At 59.5% G+C, this 21,120-nt stretch overlaps 2 protein-coding genes across 2 annotated transcripts; both read right to left on the bottom strand.

Moving 5' to 3' along the window:
* Positions 1 to 262: 262 nt before the first annotated feature.
* On the bottom strand, positions 263 to 5,476 carry LOC122909593 (swi5-dependent recombination DNA repair protein 1 homolog). Its single transcript, XM_044253919.1, has 4 exons — positions 5,310 to 5,476; positions 2,191 to 2,509; positions 527 to 692; positions 263 to 437 (listed from the first exon to the last, which is right to left on the bottom strand). Exons 1-3 carry the CDS (start codon positions 5,394 to 5,396, stop codon positions 553 to 555), a joined length of 546 nt encoding a protein of 181 aa, XP_044109854.1. The 5' UTR covers positions 5,397 to 5,476; the 3' UTR covers positions 263 to 437; positions 527 to 552.
* A 947-nt stretch (positions 5,477 to 6,423) lies between these two features.
* On the bottom strand, positions 6,424 to 19,260 carry IQCN (IQ motif containing N; the record flags this gene model as incomplete). The annotated part of the gene is made up of 2 exons (XM_044254891.1): positions 6,424 to 7,353; positions 15,709 to 19,260. Coding segments are annotated over 2 exons (4,482 nt in total), but the record flags the coding sequence as incomplete, so codon positions are not given.
* Positions 19,261 to 21,120: the final 1,860 nt, after the last annotated feature.

Below are 21,120 nucleotides of genomic sequence, written 5' to 3'. Positions count from 1 at the left end.
GCTCCTTCCCACCTTTCAGGTCTTAGTTCAAATATCACCTTCCCAGAGAGACCTCCCTGCCCTCTCAGAAAACCTGGACACGTGGGCCCTTGGGATTTGGCCACAGCCCCAATCTGTGACTCCATGACCCTCCGTTCCACCCGAAATGATGTCATTTGGTCCCCTGGCTATTGTCCATCCCCACCTTTGAGACTGTGGGCCCCATGAGGGTGGAGAAATGGTCCCCACTATGACGCCAGCACAAAATAGACACCCAGAAAGGTTTGTCACAGAAGCCCATGACTCAGGAGGCCACAGAGGAACGGTACGGGCTTTATTCTGGCAAGCATAGCCCCTCCACAGGTGCTTCTGCCCCATCCAAGCCCCCTTCTCTCTCAGCCCCGTGGAGATCACTCCGGTAGGCAATGGGCTGAAGATGACATTCGGTTCACAGCTCCCTGGAGGAGGGACACACAAAAGACATTCAGGCACCAGCAGGGTTTACAGCAGGGACTTGGGAAGGCCATCCCTCCAGCCCAGCCCCCACCTCATCGTGGAGACGTCATCCAGCTTCTAGAACTCAGACACACCCTGGTGGCGGCACTTCACAGCCATCAGCACAGAACCGATGAGCAAAAGAGACACCAGCAGACACACAGCCACCACCACGCCTGGGTTCCTGTGCAACTCGGGGGCCCCAGAGTCACCTGGAGCTGAAGGGAGGAAGCCTGAGTCAGCAGTGGACCCCACCCCTCCCAAGGCTGAAACACCCACCAGGGCCTGGAGCTTTTTTGAGTCCTTTCCCAGGAAGCTGTGCTTGCCTTCCCCTCCTGCTGGTGCTGTGAATTTTTTTTTTTTAAAGCAGCTTTGTCCTTTTCCTTGCGAATATTATCCGTCTGTAAGGAATTCGTTCAGTTCTCTGTGTTTTCACTGCCCTCACTGGCCACTCGCGGGGGTTCTTGCAAAGTGAGAAAAATCGAATCTAGAATTCTATTTCCAAATGCAGAAATGCTCTGAGGATACACGTAAAAATTGATACTTCGGGAAGGCGGTTTGCATCCTGTGACTTGTGTTCACACTGTTCTTTGAACATTTTGGAGATGACGTATTATTTAGAAGGACAGATTTTTCTAAACTCCCTAACAATACTTGGCTTCTACAGAACCCCTGGGGCCCTGTGTGGTTACATTCTGCAACTACTCTACCCTGGCTGCCCCCCATCCACTCACAACCCACTCATCCACTCCACCCACCCGTTCCAGCCACTTCGTCCTCCCCAAGATCTACCAGGCACAGTCTGACCTCAAGACCTTTTGGCAGGCTGTGCCTGGACTGCTCTCCTGCTAGATACCTGTGTGATTCCCTCCTTCACCTCCTTCAAACTGAGACATTTGCTGACCATTCTTTAAAAATTTCAATCCTAGGGGCACCCAGGTGGCTCAGTCAGTGTAGCATCTGCCTTTGGCTCAGGTCATGAACCCAGGGTCCTGGGATCTAGTCCCGCATCAGGCTCCTCGCTCAGCAGGGAGCCTGCTTCTCCCTCTGCTTGTGCTCTTTCTCTCTCTCCCAACAATAAACATCTTTCAAAAAAAAAAAAAAAAAAGTCAGTCCTACCATGCAGCTCTTGATCTCGGGGCTGTGAGTTCAAGCCCCACATGCAGGTAGAGATTACTTAGTAAAAAAGGTTTAAAAAAAATTTTTTTTAATTCAATCCACTTATATTGGCATTCTGGCCCCTTATCCTGTTTATTTTGTTCTTGTATAAACAAATACATAATTTACTTATAATCTGTCTTCTGACAAAGCTATCTTTCACAGTACCTGGTGATACACACTAGGTGCTTAATAAATGTGCATAGAAGGAAGGTCTGACGGGGCGCCTGGGTGGCTCAGTGGGTTAAAGCCTCTGCCTTTGGCTCAGGTCGTGATCCCAGGGTCCTGGGATCGAGTCCCACATCAGGCTCTCTGTTCCGTGGGGAGCATGCTTCCTCCTCTCTCTCTGCCTGCCTCTCTGCCTACTTATGATCTCTGTCTGTCCAATAAATAAATAAAGTCTTTAAAAAAAAAAAAAAAGAAGGAAGGTCTGAAAGGCTTAGATGAGACCTGGTAGAGACTGGGGAGAAGCCCTTCTCCACATATTCTCAGGTCTGTGTCTCTCCCTAGTGGTCAATCCCAGAACTGCAGCCTGGTACCCCCATCCTTGGTACTCACCAGGGCCGGTGGTCACAGAGGTCTCATCACTGGTGGCTGAGGGCACGGAGGAGGGCTCTGTTCTGGGGCTGGGAGAAGTGGGGCTCCAAGGCAGGGTCAGGGTGGAGGAATTTGGGGGGCTGGAGTGGGAGAAAGGGGTAATCTCTGAACCAGGGGGGACAGGACTCTGGTGAGTGGGTTGTGAGGAGGCGGACGCCAGCCCTGAATTTGGGGGGTTGGGGCTGGGGTTGGGTTGGGTGAGAGGCGGTGTCTCTGAATTTAAAGAGCTGTGGGGGTTCGAGTAGTTTTCCCCTGACCTATGGGCTCTGGTCAGTTGAGTCTGTTAAAAAAGAAACAGGTTCAAAATGGAGTCACTTGTGCTAAGCCCCACATCACCAAACCAAGACTTACTACCTGATCTAATTGCATTGTCCACCCCTCTCACTGAAGTGTGACCTCTACCCTGTCAATCTGGAATGACCCAGTCAGGATTTGGGAGATAATCTGCCTGGTAGACTCCCTCTCCTCCACTTTCCCCACTAGGAAGGTACACCTGCTTGAAACAATCCACCGTTTGCCAGAAACTTCCTTTCCCTTCCCCCTTCTGCCTATAAAAGGCTTCCATTTTATACAGCTCCTCAGGGCTCCTTTCTCTCTGCTAAGATGGGCCCCTGCCCAATTTGTGAATTATTGAATAAAGCCATTTAGATCTTCAAATTTACTCCTTTGGATATTGTGTTTTAATAAGCCTGCCTCTAAACTCAGGGTTCTGGGGTGGATGGTAAAGCCTGTCTCTGAACTCAGGGGGCTGAAGTGGTTGGTGGAGGTTTCCACTGAACTTGGGCGAGGGAGGGCCGTAGCACGGAAGCTGACTTCTCTATCCTGCTCTCCAAGAGCCCCCCCAAAAAATAACGCTTGGAAGGAAAATGCCACTGACCTGGAGGGGAGGGGATGGTTAGGGACGAGGTGGGAGGCCCCAGCCCCAGCGTCTCTCTGGATGTCAATTTCCTTATTATCCCAGATAGTAAACACCTGCCGCTCAGCAAGGCAGGGAAAATTTAGTGCACCACCTTGAGTGCTCAGTGGGAAAGCAAGGCATCCTGTCTGAAGTCCCACAGCCAGAGTTCCAGGCCAGGTCAGATTCTCCCAGCCCCCAGCCTTGCTTTAGGATTCTAGAGACCCTCTGAACCCAGGCAACATGCTGGGGAGCTCGCTCTTGAACGAGTCAGCCGCAACCCCCCTGGGGAGCTCTTTTAAACCTTTGGGGGCTCTGTTTGCCTGTAAAATGGACATCACGGTAAGTCAGAACCTCTGAGCACTCACACAGGTCTGGTGCCCTGTGGGTGCCCAGTGACGCTCAGCTGTACAGATGCAATTCTGAGCTCCCGGGGAGAATCAGCCCCTAATTTTCTTTGCTAGGTCCCTGGAAGGTCCCCAGGGCTAAACTCAGAGCCTTAAATAAGGGCCTGGCTTGGAGTCCTGGGCTCTGGGAAGGAAGAATCAGTGGATTGGGTCTCTGGAAATCTGCCCTGCTTTGTTTCAGCCACTCCCTGGCTCCTACTCCACACCAGGCACTGAGCCCCGGAGCTAGACAGAGCGGGTGAAGGTTTTGTGGGCCACCTCCCACAATGACTTCCCAGTTCTGGGCTCCCGGGTTCTTTAACAGTTTGCCAGTTCGTTCGTCAACCGCTCCCTGCCCCACCCCATCCACTTTGGCCTGGGCAAAAGTCTGCTGCCCCTCTTGCCCAACCCCAGGTAGCGAAAATGAGGAAGTAACATCCAGGGCTAGCCCCAGGAGGGAGCTGGGTGTATGCACCCACAATGCCCCACCCCACCCCACCCCAGTTCCCTGTCCTGTCTCCCAGGCTCTGTGGCGATGACCAGGGAAGGCTTGAAGAGGCATTGTGCACTCGCGTGATGTCATTTTCATTTTTCAGATGGGGAACTGAGGCTCAGGAGGGTAGGGAGCCTGGCCCCAGGTGACTGGGAAGGTGGGAAGAGGGCCCCTGAGGGCCCCCCGAGGAGTCAGGGACAAAGAGGCCAGCCTCCCCAAACTGCTTCCCATCACTGAGGAATTTCTGCTGAAATCAGAAGATGACTCAGGGCCATGGTGGACCCCCAGCCAATTCAGGACCCTCGGGGAGCCAAACTTTTAAAGTGAACTGAAGAATAGCAGTGGGCCTTGAGAGAGGAGGCAGGGGTGCGAGGGACTCCATCTCTGCGGGATGCCAGTAGGCAGGTGCTTATGGGCTGCGGGAGACTCGACCAGAAGGTGAAGTGGGGTCCTTTCCATGCACTGTACCGGGAGTTCGCTTTGCCCCGAGAGTCCTAGACCAGGAGGCTGGCGAGAGCCAAATCAACGGGTTCCAATCGGGGGCTGGCACAGCTGGGGAACTCGTATTGCCTAAGGCTGTTTCCCGAGCTCCTCGAAGAGGGTAAATGTAGGGTCTTTGGAACGCAGCTCTTGCCCACAGGAGGAGTCCCATGCATGGTGGCCTCCAACTCAGGAGAGTCCAGGTTTGGGGCTGGGGGATGGGCTCAGAGAGAGCAATGACTTGGTGGGAGACGGAGAACTGGGGGAGAAGGATCCAAGTTCAACTCTTCTGCAGTCTGGGAACTGTCTTACAGGGCGGCAAACGGAAATTAAGTCAGGTGCCAAGAATGTCTCCTGGGAGCCATAAATAGCATAAGTGACCAGGAAGTGAGCCCTTGTGTCTCCCCCCCCCACCCCCATTCCACCAGGGCCGGGGCGGGGGGGTGGGTCCTCACTCCTCTCCCTGTGGGGGTGGGCTACAAGAAACTGAAGTTTGAAACAAAACCTCGAACTGGGTATGGAGGCCCTTCTAGCCTCTGGCTGCTCCAGCTCCCGCTGGGATGGCAGAACGGGGCCGGGCCGTTTCGGGGCTGGGTGGGGCTGGGGGCTACAGCTGTGGTGGCGCTCCAGTTCTTGTCACCAGTGCCCCACCTTGCTTCAGAGAGGAGCGGCCCTCCAGGTTTGGTGGGGGGGGCAGGGAAGACGAGAGGAGGGGCAGGCTGACCAGTGTGGCCTGAGAGAGGGGTCCAGAAGCCAGGTGTGGAGCTCAGCCATGGGCCCTGCTCCAGCTCCCTGGAAGCCAGGCCTCCTCCTGACCTGTTCTTACCTTTACATGCAGCAGTGAAGAGAAATTCCCGGACAGCAGCACCAGAGTCAGCAGCAGAAGTGGCGGGGGCAACTGGGAGGCTGCCATTCTGGGACAGGGAGGGCTGAAGGCGGGGTCTGCACAGGTGTGCGGCCAGGTGCCTGCGGTCCACACCTGCAGGCGCAGGTGCAGGCACACCCTGCTGGCGGCCCGTGGGACTGCGCCCTGGTGGGGCCTCCAGACTGAGGCCCTGAGGGCGGGGAAGCGAGGTGGGGGGGTGGGGCACTGTTACTTAGTGCTCACCTTGGTGCCCCTGATGCCTTCTCCTGCCGCCCTCTCCACCTGGAACCCCCACCTCTCCTAAAAACCTCACCTAGACCATGACTCTGAATCCCTCAAACTCTCCCTTTCCCTTCAAGACACTTGCTGCCTGCCCCCACCCCGTTCCCCTTCCCCTCCACTCTGTGGCCTCCTCCACAGCTGCCCCAAACCCATGCCGCCACCCATTTCTTCCCCCCTTCCCCCAGGCTACCTTCCTCTCCCTCCCTCCCTCTCTGCCCTGTTCCTGCCCCTACAGGCTGGGTATATCTGTATCTGCCTTGATCTCCCCTAGATCGGAGCGGGGGTGGTGGGCGGAGAGAGAGAAAGGCAGGGTACACCTCCCAAATGAGGAAGTGGCTGAAACCCCCTAGCATTTCCTGAACAAGGCATGCCCCTGTAGGATTTTCCAGAGCCAACGAACTCATGGTAGTCATTCCAGGCCAGGTCCCCAGACACTGGCTTCTGGAATGTGCTGGGGACAACTTCCATCTGGAACTGACAGTACCCTACTAGCGGTGGATAGAGACAGCAACCAAGGTGGGGTCCCATGTTTGGTCCTGACCTCCGGAAAAGGACTTAGGGTCCCCATCCCAGCCACAGACCCCAAGTATCAAGTGCCTGGTTGGAGGCTCCCATCCAGCCTGTTCCAGACCCTCCCAAATTCCACCCCACGCTCCCCAAACCAGGCCCAAGACATCCCCATGAGCACAGTTGGACCAAGATCCAGGCTGTGGAGGGTTTTATTCGTTAGACCCAGAGAGCCACACTGCCCCTCCCCGGGGGTCCCCCTGCCGCCCACCAGTTAGCAAATGTCCTAGACGCCCGGCCACTGCATGTCCTCTGGGTTGTCCCACGCTGCTGCTCCCAAAAGTGCATCTGGAGTGAGACCGACCCGGGTGTGGTGGCCGCGCCAGTTGGACTGAAGCATCCTCGCGGCCATCTGCTGCTGCCTCAGCTGGCGGCGCACGGCAAAGCCCCTCCAGGCTGCCTGGATGGTCGTGGCTGCCTTATTCTGGAGATGGGACTGTTGGGAGCTCCGGGAGGCCATCGGGGAGTCGCAGCCCCATGGTGCGCTGGCCTGGACCCTGGAGCCCCGACCCATGCCATGCACCACCCGCGTGGGCAGGGTGTGGCCGCACATGTGGCACGTGCGGGGGCTGGAGCCCACGAGCATCACCACGCTGGGCGGGCTCCCCAGGCTGGGGCTCAGGGATTGGCAGAGGGGACAGACGCGCGGCTGGCAGGACTGGAAACAGCGGTGGTCTGATGTGGACTTGGTACTGCCGTCCGCCTTGGTCCATACACCGGGGAGCAACTGCAGCTGGGTCTCTATCTGGCGGGTGCGGAAGCCTCGCCATGTGGCCTGGATGGTGGTGGCCGCTTGAGAGAGCCGGGCCAAGTCCCGCCGTACACGGTAGCCGCGCCAGGCGGCCTGGATGATGACAGCCCACTGGTGCCACACCCTGATGGTTCGGCGCACCAGGTAGCCGCGGGCGCACGCCTGGATGGTGACCACGGCACGGGTGACGACCTTCTCCACAGCCTGCAGCGACGCCACCTGTTCCCCCGACTGTTTGGGGTCCACCGCCGCCTCTCTGCCCACGGTGTCCCAGGGCTCCGAAGCCCTGGCCAGATCCCACGCGCCGCCAGGGGCCACGGCGCTGGTCGTGGGCCCGGCCGCTCCACTGGGGACGGCGACAGAGTTCCACGCTTGGCCGCCAGCTATGCCAGCGTCCACAGGGCCCTGGAGTACAGTGGGAGTCAGGGACACCCTCCGACAGCCTGAGGGAACCTCAGCGCTCTGGAAATCCCAGGAGCCCGGCGTTGACTCTGGGGTAAAAAGGGGCCTGCGGGAACCGTCAGGTGAAGACTCATAGCCCAGAGACACCCTCCGAAACCCCGGGTGCAGCCTAGGGGCAGCCACATTGGGGGCCATATCCATGGTGTGGATGATGGGTGTAGCGGCTGGTGGGCTGCTCTCGGCGTGCCCGGGACTCTCCTGAGGGGACCTGGGGACCTGCTCCTGCACGTCATACAAGGACACCGCCCTGGCAACATTACTGTCTAGCATGTCTGAGACAATATAATCATGCACGGACCTATAGGATTTTCTGGAGCCAAGAGATTTGTGGCTGCTCTGAGCCAGGTCCCCAGGTGCTGGCTTCTTGTTGGCCCTGGGGACCGCGTCTACCTGGAAGCCATCAGATCCCACCCCACCAGCCGTGGGTGGATACAGCACCTGAGAGGCCTCGTAGGTGGTCCCGGACTTCTGGGAAGTGCTTGGGGTCCCCACCCCCACTACAGACCCTGGGTGAACACTGAAGGTCCTAGAACGGCTTTGGGCCAGCTTGGGGGACGCTGAGGCTATGGGAGAAGCCCCCATCTTGTGGGGATGGCCCTGAGGCACCACGTGAGTCACCGAGGGATTCTGGAGCACAATGTGAGCCACCGATGCCCGTCGAGCCAAGGGGGCCCCAACAGCCTTGGCAGACTCTATGTGCACACTGGAAGCTGTGCTAGCAGTCACAAAGTGGGAACTGGGAATCCCCCAGTTGGTTGCTGACCTCGGCAGCAGAGTTGGGGTGGTGTTCCCAGCCATCGAGGGCTTGGCAAAACTCAGGGACTGGGGCGGGACAGGAGCCATGCCACTGGTCAGAGACTTGGTGTGGCTGGGAACCATCTCCAACAACGGCCTTTGGCCATCAGGAAAGAATTGCTGGCTGTGGCTGTGGCTGTGGCTGACGTCAGCTGACGGGGGATTCTGGGGCATCCATGGGGTTGCGTCAAGGACCATGGACTCCGCACTGGATACGGACGCCCGGGACACAGCCTGGCCCAGATTGTCTGGCTTCCTCATGACCTGGTCATCTGTGGTCTCAAATGACATCATCTCAAGAGCGTGGCTCAACTGGGTGGCCCTTTGTAGAACCGTGGGCGCCCGGTGTACTCTCCTGGTTGTGCTGCTAGCTTCCAAGGCCTGGGGATGCAGCTGAGCCAGGCCAGTGACATGGGATCCCTGGAAGGGGGCTGTAGACCCTTCCCTAGCCGGGGCTCCATGGTAAGGACGGGGAGTGATCCCGATCAACATGGACCCCTGGGGAAGGCTCTGGGCCACATTTCCCACTGTGGATGGCAGGCCAGCTACATTATCCGTGGACTCCAGAATCAGACCCTGATTCAGTTCCCCAGAATCTATGGCTGGAACCACACTAGAGGTCACAGGCCTGGCAGACACCCCCGGGACCATCCCACCCGCCGCTGAACCTGAGATCAGGTTTGGAACAGTGAAACTAAATGAGGGTCTTACAAAGCTTTGTCCCTTCCCACCAGCCCCAGATGTTGCAATCAGACTAGGGGGCACCCCACTAGCCACAGAACCTGGAGGAAAGTTCTGGGCCACAGCACTGGCCACGGGATCTGGAGGAAGACCCTGGCCCATGCCGCTGATCACAGATCCTGGGGGAAGGCTGTGGCTGATACCATAGATCACAGACCCTTCGGGAAGGTTCTGAGGCACACCACTGACCACAAAACCGGGCGGAAGGTGGGGAGGCACACCACTGATCACAGACCCCAGAGGCAGGCTCTGGCCCACGCCCCTGATCACAGACCCTGGGGCAAGGATGGGGGCCATACCACTGGCCACGGTACCTGGGGCCATGGCTGTGGTCATCCTACTGGGTACAGAACCTGGTATCAGGCCACTAGCTGTGTCCACTACGGGCTCCTGATTGAAATCTTTTGCTTGTTCATAACCGGGTGCCACAATTGTAGCCACAGAAGGATGCTGCTGGTTCAAAGATATTGGAAGATCAACATTGACCTGAGACATGCTAGGGCCTGCGTCGGCCTGAGAAAACTTGATTGGACTCGTACCCAGTCTGTTGGGCACTGAAGCCCGAGAGAAACCAGGGCCCACCTCTGAGGCTTGCTCATGAATCAAAGGGGCACCTGCCCCAGAGGCCAGAGATGCACGGGGATCCACGCCAGGGGCCCCCTGAAACTGGTTTGGGCCCATACCAGTCGCCACACTTCTCTGGCACACACTCCCTGTCATGCCCGGAGACAGAGACCCTGGAGACATACTCGGGAACATACCAGCAGCCAGGGTCCCTCGAGACATATTTGGGAACATGCCAGCAGCCATAGTGCCCAGACCGATGCCTGTAGGCACACCCGGGAACAGAGACCCAGGACATGGATTTGTTCCCTGGTCTAGACCAGAGTCCTCGCCACTAGCCCCAGATGCCTGCAAGAGATTTGGGGCTGAGAGAGGGCGAGCAGAATGTTCAGTGATGCTTGGGTGCCCCCTGCTGACTCCGAGTGGCTGATGAAACGTCAGCGACACCGGGCTGAACTCATGGGCTTGGGGGTTCGGGGCTACCCCATCAACCATTACGGGATCCTGACAGGGGGCCATGCTGGTGGCCACAGGTGACTGGCTCAGGTCTCGGCCCGTGCTGCTAGTGGCATAAGAATATGATGAACTCAAAGGGACTTCAGTGACCAATGACGGATGACCCAGACTGGGGGCCACTGCACTCACCCTTGACGGTAGATTTGAACCCATCTTAGGGGCCCAACCTGATTGACCAGCTGCACAACTGGTACCAGCAATTACCGATGGCTGGAAGAGGCTGAGGGGCCCCCGATTGGCCACAAAGGACTGGGCTAGGCTGGGGGCCACCCCACCGGTCATAGGTGGTGGGCCTAGGCTGGAGACCACCACACAAGGCCCTGATGGTGGGGCTAGGCTGGGATCCACCACACAGGCCACTGATGACTGGCCTAGGCTGGGAGCCTCTCCATTGGTCACTGATGGCTGGTGTAGGCTGGGGGCCACTACACAGGCAACTGGTGCTTGGGCTAGGCTGGGGGTCACCCCACCAGTCACTGATGGCTGCACTATAGTGGGACCCTCCCCATCAGTCATAGATGGCTTAGTTAAGCTGGGGGTCATCGCATCGGCCACACATGGCTTAGCTAGACTGGGCGTTACCCCACTGGACACGGATGGCTGGGCAAGGCTGGGGGCCACCCCACCGGTCACAGATGCCTGGGCTAGGTTGGGGGCCACCCCACCGGTCACAGATGCCTGGGTTAGGTTGGGGGCCACCCCACTGGTCACCGATGACCGAGCTAGGCTGGGAACCACCCCACCGGTCACAGATGTCCGAGCCAGGCTGGGGGCCACCCCACCGGTCATAGATGCCTGGACTAGGCTGGGGACTACCCCATGGGTCATAGATGCCTGGGCTAGGCTGGGGGCCACCCCACCGGTCACAGATGCCTGGGCTAGGCTGGGGGACACCCTACTGGTCACAGATGTCTGAGCCAAGCTGGGGGCCACTCTACCGGTCATAGATGCCTGGGCTAGGCTGGGGGACACCCCACCAGTCACAGATGCCTGGGCTAGGCTGGGGGCCACCCCAATGGTCACAGATGTCCGAGCCAGGCTGGGGGCCACCCCACCGGTCATAGATGCCTGGGCTAGGCTGGGGGACACCCCACTGGTCATAGATGCCCGGGCTAGGCTGGGGGACATCCCACCGGTCATAGATGCCCGGGCTAAGCTGGGGGACATCCCACCGGTCACAGATGTCTGAGCCAAGCTGGGGGCCACTCTACCAGTCACAGATGTCTGAGCCAAGCTGGGGGCCACTCTACCGGTCACAGATGTCTGAGCCAAGCTGGGGGACACCCCACCAGTCATAGATGCCTGGGCTAGGCTGGGGGACACCCCACCAGTCACAGATGCCTGGGCTAGGCTGGGGGCCACCCCAATGGTCACAGATGTCCGAGCCAGGCTGGGGGCCACCCCACCGGTCATAGATGCCTGGGCTAGGCTGGGGGACACCCCACCGGTCATAGATGCCTGAGCTAGGCTGGGGGCCACCTCACCGGTCATAGATGCCTGGGGTAGGCTGGGGGACATCCCACCGGTCATAGATGCCCGGGCTAGGCTGGGGGACATCCCACCGGTCATAGATGCCCGGGCTAGGCTGGGGGACATCCCACTGGTCATAGATGCCCGGGCTAGGCTGGGGGACACCCTACCGGTCACAGATGTCTGAGCCAAGCTGGGGGCCACCCTACCAGTCACAGACGCCTGGGCTAGGCTGGGGGATACCCCACCGGTCACAGATGTCTGAGCCAAGCTGGGGGCCACTCTACCAGTCACAGACGCTTGGGCTAGGCTGGGGGACACCCCACCAGTCACAGATGCCTGGGCTAGGCTGGGGGCCACCCCAATGGTCACAGATGTCCGAGCCAGACTGGGGGCCACCCCACCGGTCATAGATGCCTGAGCTAGGCTGGGGGCCACCTCACCGGTCATAGATGCCTGGGGTAGGCTGGGGGACACCCCACTGGTCATAGATGCCCGGGCTAGGCTGGGGGACATCCCACTGGTCATAGATGCCTGGACTAGGCTGGGGGACACCCTACCGGTCACAGACGCCTGGGCTAGGCTGGGGGACACCCCACCGGTCACAGATGCCTGGGCTAGCCTGGGGGCCACCCCACCAGTCATAGATGCCTGGGCTAGGCTGGGGGCCACCCCACCGGTCATAGATGCCTGGGCTAGGCTGGGGGACACCCCACCGGTCATAGATGCCTGGGCTAGGCTGGGGGACACCCCACCGGTCATAGATGCCTGGGCTAGGCTGGGGGACACCCCACCGGTCATAGATGTCTGGGCTCGGCTAGGGGCCACCCCACCGGTCATGGATGCCTGGACTAGGCTGGGGGACACCCCACTAGTCACAGATGCCTGGGTTAGGCTGGGGGACACCCCACCGGTCATAGATGCCTGGGCTAGGCTGGGGGACACCCCACCGGTCATAGATGTCTGGGCTCGGCTAGGGGCCACCCCACCGGTCATGGATGCCTGGACTAGGCTGGGGGACACCCCACTAGTCACAGATGCCTGGGTTAGGCTGGGGGACACCCCACCGGTCATAGATGCCTGGGCTAGGCTGGGGGACACCACACTGGTCACTGATGGCCGGGCTCGGCTGGGGGACACCCCACTGGTCATAGATGCCTGGGCTCGGCTAGGGGCCACCCCACCGGTCACAGATGCCTGGGCTAGGCTGGGGGACACCCCACCAGTCATAGATGCCTGGGCTAGGCTGGGAGCCACCCCACCGGTCACAGATGCCTGGATTAGGCTGGGGGACACCACACTGGTCACTGATGGCCGGGCTAGGCTGGGAGCCACCCCACCGGTCATAGATGCCTGGGCTAGGCTGGGGGCCACCCCGCCGGTCATAGATGCCTGGGCTAGGCTGGGGGACACCCCACCAGTCATAGATGCCTGGGCTAGGCTGGGGGACACCCCACCGGTCACAGATGCCTGGGCTAGGCTGGGGGACACCCCACCGGTCATAGATGCCTGGGCTAGGGTGGGGGCCACTCCACTGGTCACAGATACCCGTGCTAGGCTGGGGACCACCCCACTGGTCATAGATGCCTGATCTAGGCTGGGGGCCACCACACTGGTCACAGGTGGCTGAGCTGGGCTAGGGGCCACCCCACTGGTCATAGATGTCTGGGCTAGGCTGGGGGACAACCCAGCATTCAGAGATGGCTGGGCTAGGTTGGAGGCCACCCCACTGGTCATAGATGCCCGTGCTAAGCTGGGGGCCACCCCACTGGTCACAGATACCCGGGCTAGGCTAGGAGCCACCCCACCGGTCACAGATGCCTGGGCCAGGTTGGAGGCCACCCCACTGGTCATAGATGCCCGTGCTAGGCTGGGGGCCACCCCACTGGTCACAGATAGCCGGGCTAGACTAGGGGCCACCACACCAGTCATAGATGCCTGGGGTAGGCTGAGGGCCACCCCACCTGTCACAGATGGCCGGGCTAGGCTGGGGGCCACCCCACTGGTCATGGTTGCCTGGGCTAGGCTGGGGGCGACCCCACCTGTCACAGATGCCCGTGCTAGGCTGGGGGCCACCCCACTGGTCACCGATGCTCGTGCTAGGCTGGGGGCCACCACACCAGTCAGAGATGCCTGGGCTAGGCTGGGGGCCACCCCACCAGTCACAGATTCCCATGCTAGGCTGGGAGCCACCCCACTGGTCACAGAGGCCTGGGCTAGACTGGGAGCTTCCCTACCAGTCACAGGTGGCTGGGGTAGGCTGGGAGCTAACGCACTGGTCATAAATGTCTGGGCTAGGTTGGGGGCTGTCCCATGGGTCCCTGATGGCTGGGCTAGGCTGGGAGCTACCTCACCGGTCACAGACGGCTGGACTAGGTTTGTGGCTACCCCACCGGTCATATATGGCTGGGCGAGGCTGGGGTTCATCTGACTAGTCCAGGATTTCTGGTCCAGGCCAAGATTCACTGTACTACACCCAGATGGCTCAGTTAGGCTGGGGATGACCTTACTAGCCATCGATAATTCAGATGGGCTGGTGGTGACCTTACTGACCACAGATGGCTGGCCTGGGTTTGGGGCCACCTTACTGACTACCAGTGGCTGGGATAGGCTTGAGGTCAGCCTGGAGGCCGCAGATGGCTGCTGATACATGGTGGGGACCACATTATCCAAGGACAAACTTTTGGTCAGTCCCATCCTGTAGGATTTCTGGGGCAACGTTTCTGTCAGACCCATGGAGCTTTGGCCTGAGGACTCGTCCCTCTCCTCCTGATCATCTGAGCCCCAGTGGACACTCAAGGTCATGCGGCCAGACACTGAACTATGGTGCAGAATGGGTATCAGCTCTGAGCCTGCAGAGGGCTGGGGGTAGGGGTTTGGAGACGTATGTCCCTGGCCTCCTCTCTTGGTTTTTTTCCTGTCTCTAGGCCGCTGGGGACTCCCCACAGCCTCGCCAGAGAGGACGGTGTCGAAGCTGGCCTCCCAGGACTCCTCCTCCACCAGGTCCACGGCCGTCAGACTGGCCACAGACATAGTGGAGGGGCTGGGTGAGCTGCCACTAGGCAACGAGCTCTGGGAATTACTCACATTTGGGCCATAGTCTGTGGAGCCCTGGGAGAGGCTTCCAGCCATGTCATTGTCTGGACTCTGGGCCAAACTGGCCACTTCATTGAGTATATGGCCAGTCCCTTGCTCCGGAGCACAGCGCACCCCACTGGTACCCAGGGTTCGAGTCCTCTCCTGCCTGGGGAGGGCTGTGCGGGAAAGGGTGTGGGCCGACCTGCTCCCTGGGGAGGCTGGGAACATGCCGGCCTCCGCCTGAGTCTTGAGTGCCCAGCGATGACCAGGAGCCATGGAGTTAGGCAAGAGACCCAGGGTTGAGTCACCGGTCTTGGGAGTCTGGGGTTGGCCTAGGGACACTTTGCTCCCACTGGCACCCCTCAGTGCACCTGGGGTGGCCTTGTTGATCCTCTCCCTAGTGTCTACGGAGGCCCGTTTGTGATGTGGGGACTGAGTTTTCTGCATGGTCTCCTCTTGGAACACAGATGGCTGTCGTCGAGCTTTGGTCGAAGCTCGGTACATGCTGGAGGGCACCTTGTTGACCCCGGGGTACTGACACCAACAAACAGACCCCCCATAGGCAGCGGCGCACTGGTGGGAGTGTGCGGCGCTCCCCCTACCCGCCGCCCCGACACGCGCACCCGAGGCCGCCCGGCCCTCCCCTGACGACGCCCACGGACGCGGGGCCACCCTGCTGACCGCATGTGGACTATGGGAGCTCGGGGCTGTGCCCCCAGCCACCACCGACTGCTGGCTGGTGCTTGGGCCCACACCATTGGCAATAAGCGGCTGCCACAGACTGGGGGGCGGCTGCGGGTGGGGTGGCTTGGGTAAGCTGGGGCCCGTGTCACTCTCCACGGGGTTGTGATCTGATGCTAATTCACTGGCCCCTGGGGGCAGGCGCACGTTTTCCTCACTGACCGCAGGGTTCAGATGTAGGTCTGAGCCGCCGCCCCTGCTGGGGTCCAGGGCAGCGATCAGGGGATGCTGATGAATGGCAGAGATCACTCTACTGGCCAAGGAGGCACCCACAGAGACCACCGGCGAGCAGGGTGACCCCCCGAGCATGGCCCCATCCCCCATCTCTTCTAAGAAGCCGGCAGGCCAGCCTGTGAAGAAGCCCTCCCAGGCCCCGTCCTGGGGAACCCTGACCTTGCTGGGCTGTGGTCTCACGGGGCCTACGGCGGACCCCCATGCGGCCGCTGGGTTCCCCCTGCAGTCCACCTCCACGGGGGCTGGAATCACAGACATCCTGCTTCCTGCTGTTTTCGAGGCGGCCTTGGGGAGGACGACGCCAGTCCTCAGGGCTGCCTGAGACAAAGACTGGCTGAGGACAGCACCCAGCTCCCCCTGACACAGGGCCTGGCTCAGAGCGGCCCACTCCTCCTCTGTCAGGGCCTTGCTGAGCACATCCGCCAGCTTACCCTGCTTGGCCTTGGTGAGTTCTGCCCGCAGCTCACCAGGGGAGAGGGTGCGGGACAATGCAAGGCCCAGCTCGCCCCAGGAGAGCACTTTCATCAGCGCCGTTCCCAGCTTGCCCTGGGGCAGGGCCTTGGCCATCGTGGAGCCCAGGGCTTTCTTGGACAGGGCCTGGTTCAGGGCTGCCCTCACTTGCCCCTGGGAGAGGGCTTTGGTCAATAGGGCGCGGAGGTCCTCCTGGGATCCCAGCTCAGCGGCCAGCTCGGCGCACAGGGAGGCAAGCTGGGAGGCAGCCAGCTCTTCTGGACAGGGTGTGGCTGGGCCGGGCATCGGTGACTGGGCCCGGGTGGCCCCACTGTCACCCCAGGATTCAATGTTACAGGTGGGGTGTCCAGCAGAGGCCGCCAGAGGCACCAGCGTGCTCTTGGTCTCGCAGGGCCCTTGGCTTGGGCCCTGGGTGCCTTTGCCCTGCACATAGCTGTGGGGCTGGATCTGGGTTAGTCTGTCCTCTGGCTTGGCTTGGGGCAGATTGCCAAGGGCACCAGTACGCTTGCAGGGCTGAGTGGAGACCTTGAACCCGGCCAGGAGTGGCTGCGACTGGGTCTTGCCGCTGAGCTCAGCCGAGTGCTGGGCTGTGTAGAGGCACTTGGCTGTTTCTGTGACCAGCTGGGCCTGGGACTGCGCCTTGGTCAGCTCGGTGGACAGATGTGCTTTGGACTGGACCTTTATCACTCTGCTGGCCAGATGCGCCCGGGACTGCACCTTGGTCAGACACGTGCCCAGATGTGCAAAGGACGGGGTCTTGGTTAGCTTGGCGGGCGGATGGGCCTGGGACAGGGCCTTGGACAGACACGTGCCCGGGTGTGCCTGAGCCTGAGTTGGGGTCAGCTTGGTGGGCGGATGGGCCTGGGACATGGTCTTGGACAGACACGTGCCCGGGTGTGCCTGGGGCAGAGCTGCTGTCAGTTCAGCCAGCAGCTGCCCCTGGGACGAGGCTGTGGTCGTACAGGTGGCCAGCTGCTCCTGGGGCAGCCCTTTGGCCAGACAGGTCTCCAGATGTGTCTGGGGTGGGACCTTGGTCGGACACGGGGCCAGCTGTGCCCGGGGCAGGACCACGGCCGTTTCCATGGGCACGTACACCTGGGACTGAACCTTCACAACATCTGCCCTCGGGCATGTCTGTAACAGGGACTTGTTCCTGTCCTCGGCCATTTTCACCCAGGGGGATGCCCGGGACATTTCGATGGCCACACTGGAACTGGACACTGTTTCCATTTTCACCTGCTTCTGGGAAAAGGCCTTCATTCTTTCAGCTTCCAAAGGAGGCCTGGCTGGAGCCTTGGGGGCCCCAGCCCCCAGATGTGGTGCGTTAAAGTATTTAACCTTTCCCTCAGCCAGGTAGGAGTGAGAAGAGACCCGGACCATCCCGGCGGTCTGCTTGGCGTTCACCATGGCCTTGGCCTTCAGTCCGTTCAGACACGTGCGGGATGAGGCGTTGGGAATCCCAGCTGCCACAGTTGCCGGAGGGGAAGACTTCAGATTTCCAGCTGCTGAAGGTGGCAGGCACAGGGTCTTGAGGATGGCGGCCATGGAGCGAAATTGGGCTGGGGTTTTGGTGACCATGGCTGCCAGACGCGTCTGGGGAGGGGTCTTGGTCACGGAGGTCCCCGGGAGCATCTGAGATGGAGTCTTGGCCATGGCAGCGGCTGGACATGTCTGCAGTGGGGTCTTGGTCATCGGGGCTGCCGGGCGCATCTGGGCCGGAGTCTTGGCCATGGCGGGCACTGGGCACGTCTGGGGTGGAGCCTTGCCCACGGTGGCCACGGGCCGTGTCTGGGTTGGGGGCTTGATCATAGAGGCCAAAAGGCATATCTGTGGTGAGATCTTGGCCATCATGGCTGCTGGTCGTGTCTGGGGTGAAGCGTTGGTCATTGAGGCTGTGGGTCGCATCTGGGTGGGGGTCTTGGACATCGGGGCTACTGGGCATGGCTGGGCTGGGGTCTTGTTCACCATGCCCCCCAGGCCAGACTGAAGTGGGGTCTTGGTCATGGTGGCTGGCTGGGATGTCTGGGGTGAAGCCTTGGCTATCGCAGCCACCGGGCACGTCTGGGGTGGGCTCTTGGCCATTGGGGCCACCGGGTAAGTCTGGGGTGGGGCCTTAGTTATCGTTACTGTGGGCGCAGAACACGGCGGCGGCAGGGTCTTGCTCATCATGGCTGCCAGGCATGACTGGAGTGGGCTTTTGGGCATCGCAACAGCAGGATACGGCTGGGGTGGGGTCTTGGTCACGGCAGCCGCTGGGTTCATCTGGGTTGGGGTTTTGGTCATCCGGGCCGCTGGGTATACCTGGGGTGGGGTCTTGGCTATTGTCACCATGGGCGCCGCGCATGGCTGGGGCGGGGTCTTGGTCATCGTGGTCACCGGATACATCTGGGGCGCGGTCTTATTTATCACAAGGGCTGGGCCTGTCTGGGGTGGGGCTTTGAGGACCTCTGTCTCCACGTGGCCCTGGGTCTGGGTCTTGAGGGACCCGTGAACTGCCTGGGCATACCTCCCACATGGGGGCGGCCCCGGGGCTCCTGCTTTGTTGGCTCTGGTGGTTACTTGCTTGGTCTTCACCATGTCCCCTTCTACATGGACAAGGCAAGCATTTCTGACAGTTCTCGTCATCAGGCACGGGTGGCACTTTGCGTCTAGATTCACCGGACATGGCAGTCTGATGGCAATGGTCTGGTGGGGCAGGAAGGTGACGCTGGGTCCCCCAGTGGAGCCAGGCACCTGCATGCCAGGCTGGGGACCACCCTGGGCCTGGAGCAGGGCCAGCTGGTGGGTGCAGATGTCCAGGCTGTCGGAGGAAGGGAACTGGGTCTCCTTGCTCACCATGACGGGCTGGGCCACAGGAGGCTTGACCTCTCCTGGAGGCTGGAACCGCACCTGCTGGGGGGCATGGTAAGGGATGTCGCCCTCATCCACACTCACTTTCTTTTCCACGGTCTTGCCAGAACGGAGGAGCCGCCTGGTGTTGAAGCGTCGCCAGGCCTCCTGGATGGCCTTTGCTGCCTTCATCTGGGAGATCAGCTTCTGCCGGAGCTGGTAGCCCCTCCAGTTGGCTTGGATGAGGGTGGCCGCCCGGGACAGCATCATATCCATCTCGTCCACCAGCACATTCTTGAAGGCCTGGCTCTCAACCACAGCCCTCAGACGTGGGATGTGACGAGGTACCGTCACATCCTTGTCATGCTGTTGCAGAAGGGTCTCCCTGGACTCAACTGGCTCATGCTGAGGCTGCGGACTCAGTGTCCCTGCTTTGTCTTGGAGACTGGAGACAGACTGGGGCTGGTAGACATTCTGCGCATCGGTTGACAACGGTAGCTGTGCTGCTTCCTGCATTGTCTTGGTTTCTGGGCGAGTCAGCTCTGTTTGCAGGGGTGGCATAGAGAGGGGCAAAGAGGGGGATCGTACAGACGAGAGGGCTCCTGGCTGGAGCAAGCACTCCTCGCTCCTGACGCCTCACAATCTTCCTCCTCACCTTAAAGGCCCCGCCCTCTCCCAGCCACCTGTCCGGGTGGCCTTCGGCACCTATGTCTCCCTCTTGATCCTGTGGCCACTTTGACGCTGGCAACGGTGCGCCTTCTCAGCTGAATGGCCAACCACCTTCTTTTTGAATTTCCTTTGTGTCTGGAGCGTACTGTGAATATAGCACTGATCGCACTATTTGGGAAATTTCCTATTTGTGTGTGCGTGAGTGCCTCTCCCCACTTACTGTGATCTCCTAGAGGACAGGAACCAGGTCTGAGTCATTTCCTTGTCCCCATCTCAGTCATAGGGCCTGGTTCTGGGCTGGGAACAGGTGCGTGCTGGGTGGGCGGCTAACTTCATAAACGTGTGGCCGAGATGGGTGGATAGATGGATGAATGACTAGATAGTGAATGGATAAATCTGGATAAAGGAATGCTAGATGGGTTGGAAAGATGAGTAAAGGACTGTGTGGAAGACTAAGTAGGGAGAGGGGGTTGATGAATGAATTGATGAGCAGATCAATGAATAAAGAAATGGACACACAGACGGATGGATGGATTGATGGATCAATGAATGAATGAGTGGATGGATGAAGGGGAGGGAGGGGGATGGAGGGAGGAATGGATGGACGGACAGACAAGTGATTAGAGGACGGATGAGATCTGAGTCGCAAAAGGAGTATGTGAATGGAAAGAGCTGAAGGAATTGGTGTAGAGATCAATGAATGACTGACGTGTGCTGGATGATCTGTGCATGGATGACTGACGACGGGTACATCACTGGCAGATGCATGGGTAGAAGAATAAGGGAGTAACTGTGGTTTCTAGAAGCACCTTGGTTCAGGGGGAACTGGGATACTGCCAAACAGCCCTGATACGTCACCTAGAGCATAACATGCTTGTTGGGCAGAAGCCCCACCCCTACCCCAACCCTCTTTCTGGCTGAAACAGCCGATTCCTTTCCCAGACATCTTCATACCTTGGAGGGCCATAGAGTTGGAGGAGGAGCAGGAGGAGAAGGTACAATCTCAGAGGCCAGCTTGCAAGAGGATGCAGCCTTCATTCAGCCCTTCATCCCATGCAACATGCAGCAACTCTGCCCTTGGCTGGCTCTGTCGTCAAGACCAACGGGAGAAGAGATGTTAAGAGAGAAACAAAAACAAGGACAAAAAACCCCTAACATCTCAAAACAGAAACTAAAAACTTTTAAATCCACAAAGGTGAATGTACAAAGAAGTTTGCACTTGTGTTCTTTTGTACGTAAAAGCAAAACAACTAGAAATAACCAAAAAGGTGATTGCTAGGGGACCCGTTATAAGTGCTTAAAGGAGGATGTTCAAAGATGTTCATCACTGTACTGTTTATGAAGAGTTAAAACTGAAAACAACTCAAATGCACAGTGGCTTAAATTAAACAGAACATTCATACAGTGGTGTGCTATCCAGCCATTAGAAATGGTGTCCGGGGGGCACCTGGGTGGCTCAGTGGGTTAAGGCCTCTGCCTTCCGCTCAGGTCATGATCTCAGGGTCCTGGGATCGAGCCCCGCATCGGGCTCTCTGCTCGGCAGGGAGCCTGCTTCCTCCTCTCTCTCTCCCTGCCTGCCTCTCTGCCTACTTGTGATCTCTC

Source organism: Neovison vison, chromosome 6, assembly GCF_020171115.1.
Source record: "Neovison vison isolate M4711 chromosome 6, ASM_NN_V1, whole genome shotgun sequence".
In the NCBI taxonomy this organism is placed as follows: Eukaryota; Metazoa; Chordata; class Mammalia; order Carnivora; family Mustelidae; genus Neogale; species Neogale vison.
This window is presented reverse-complemented; position numbering and strand designations above follow the sequence as displayed.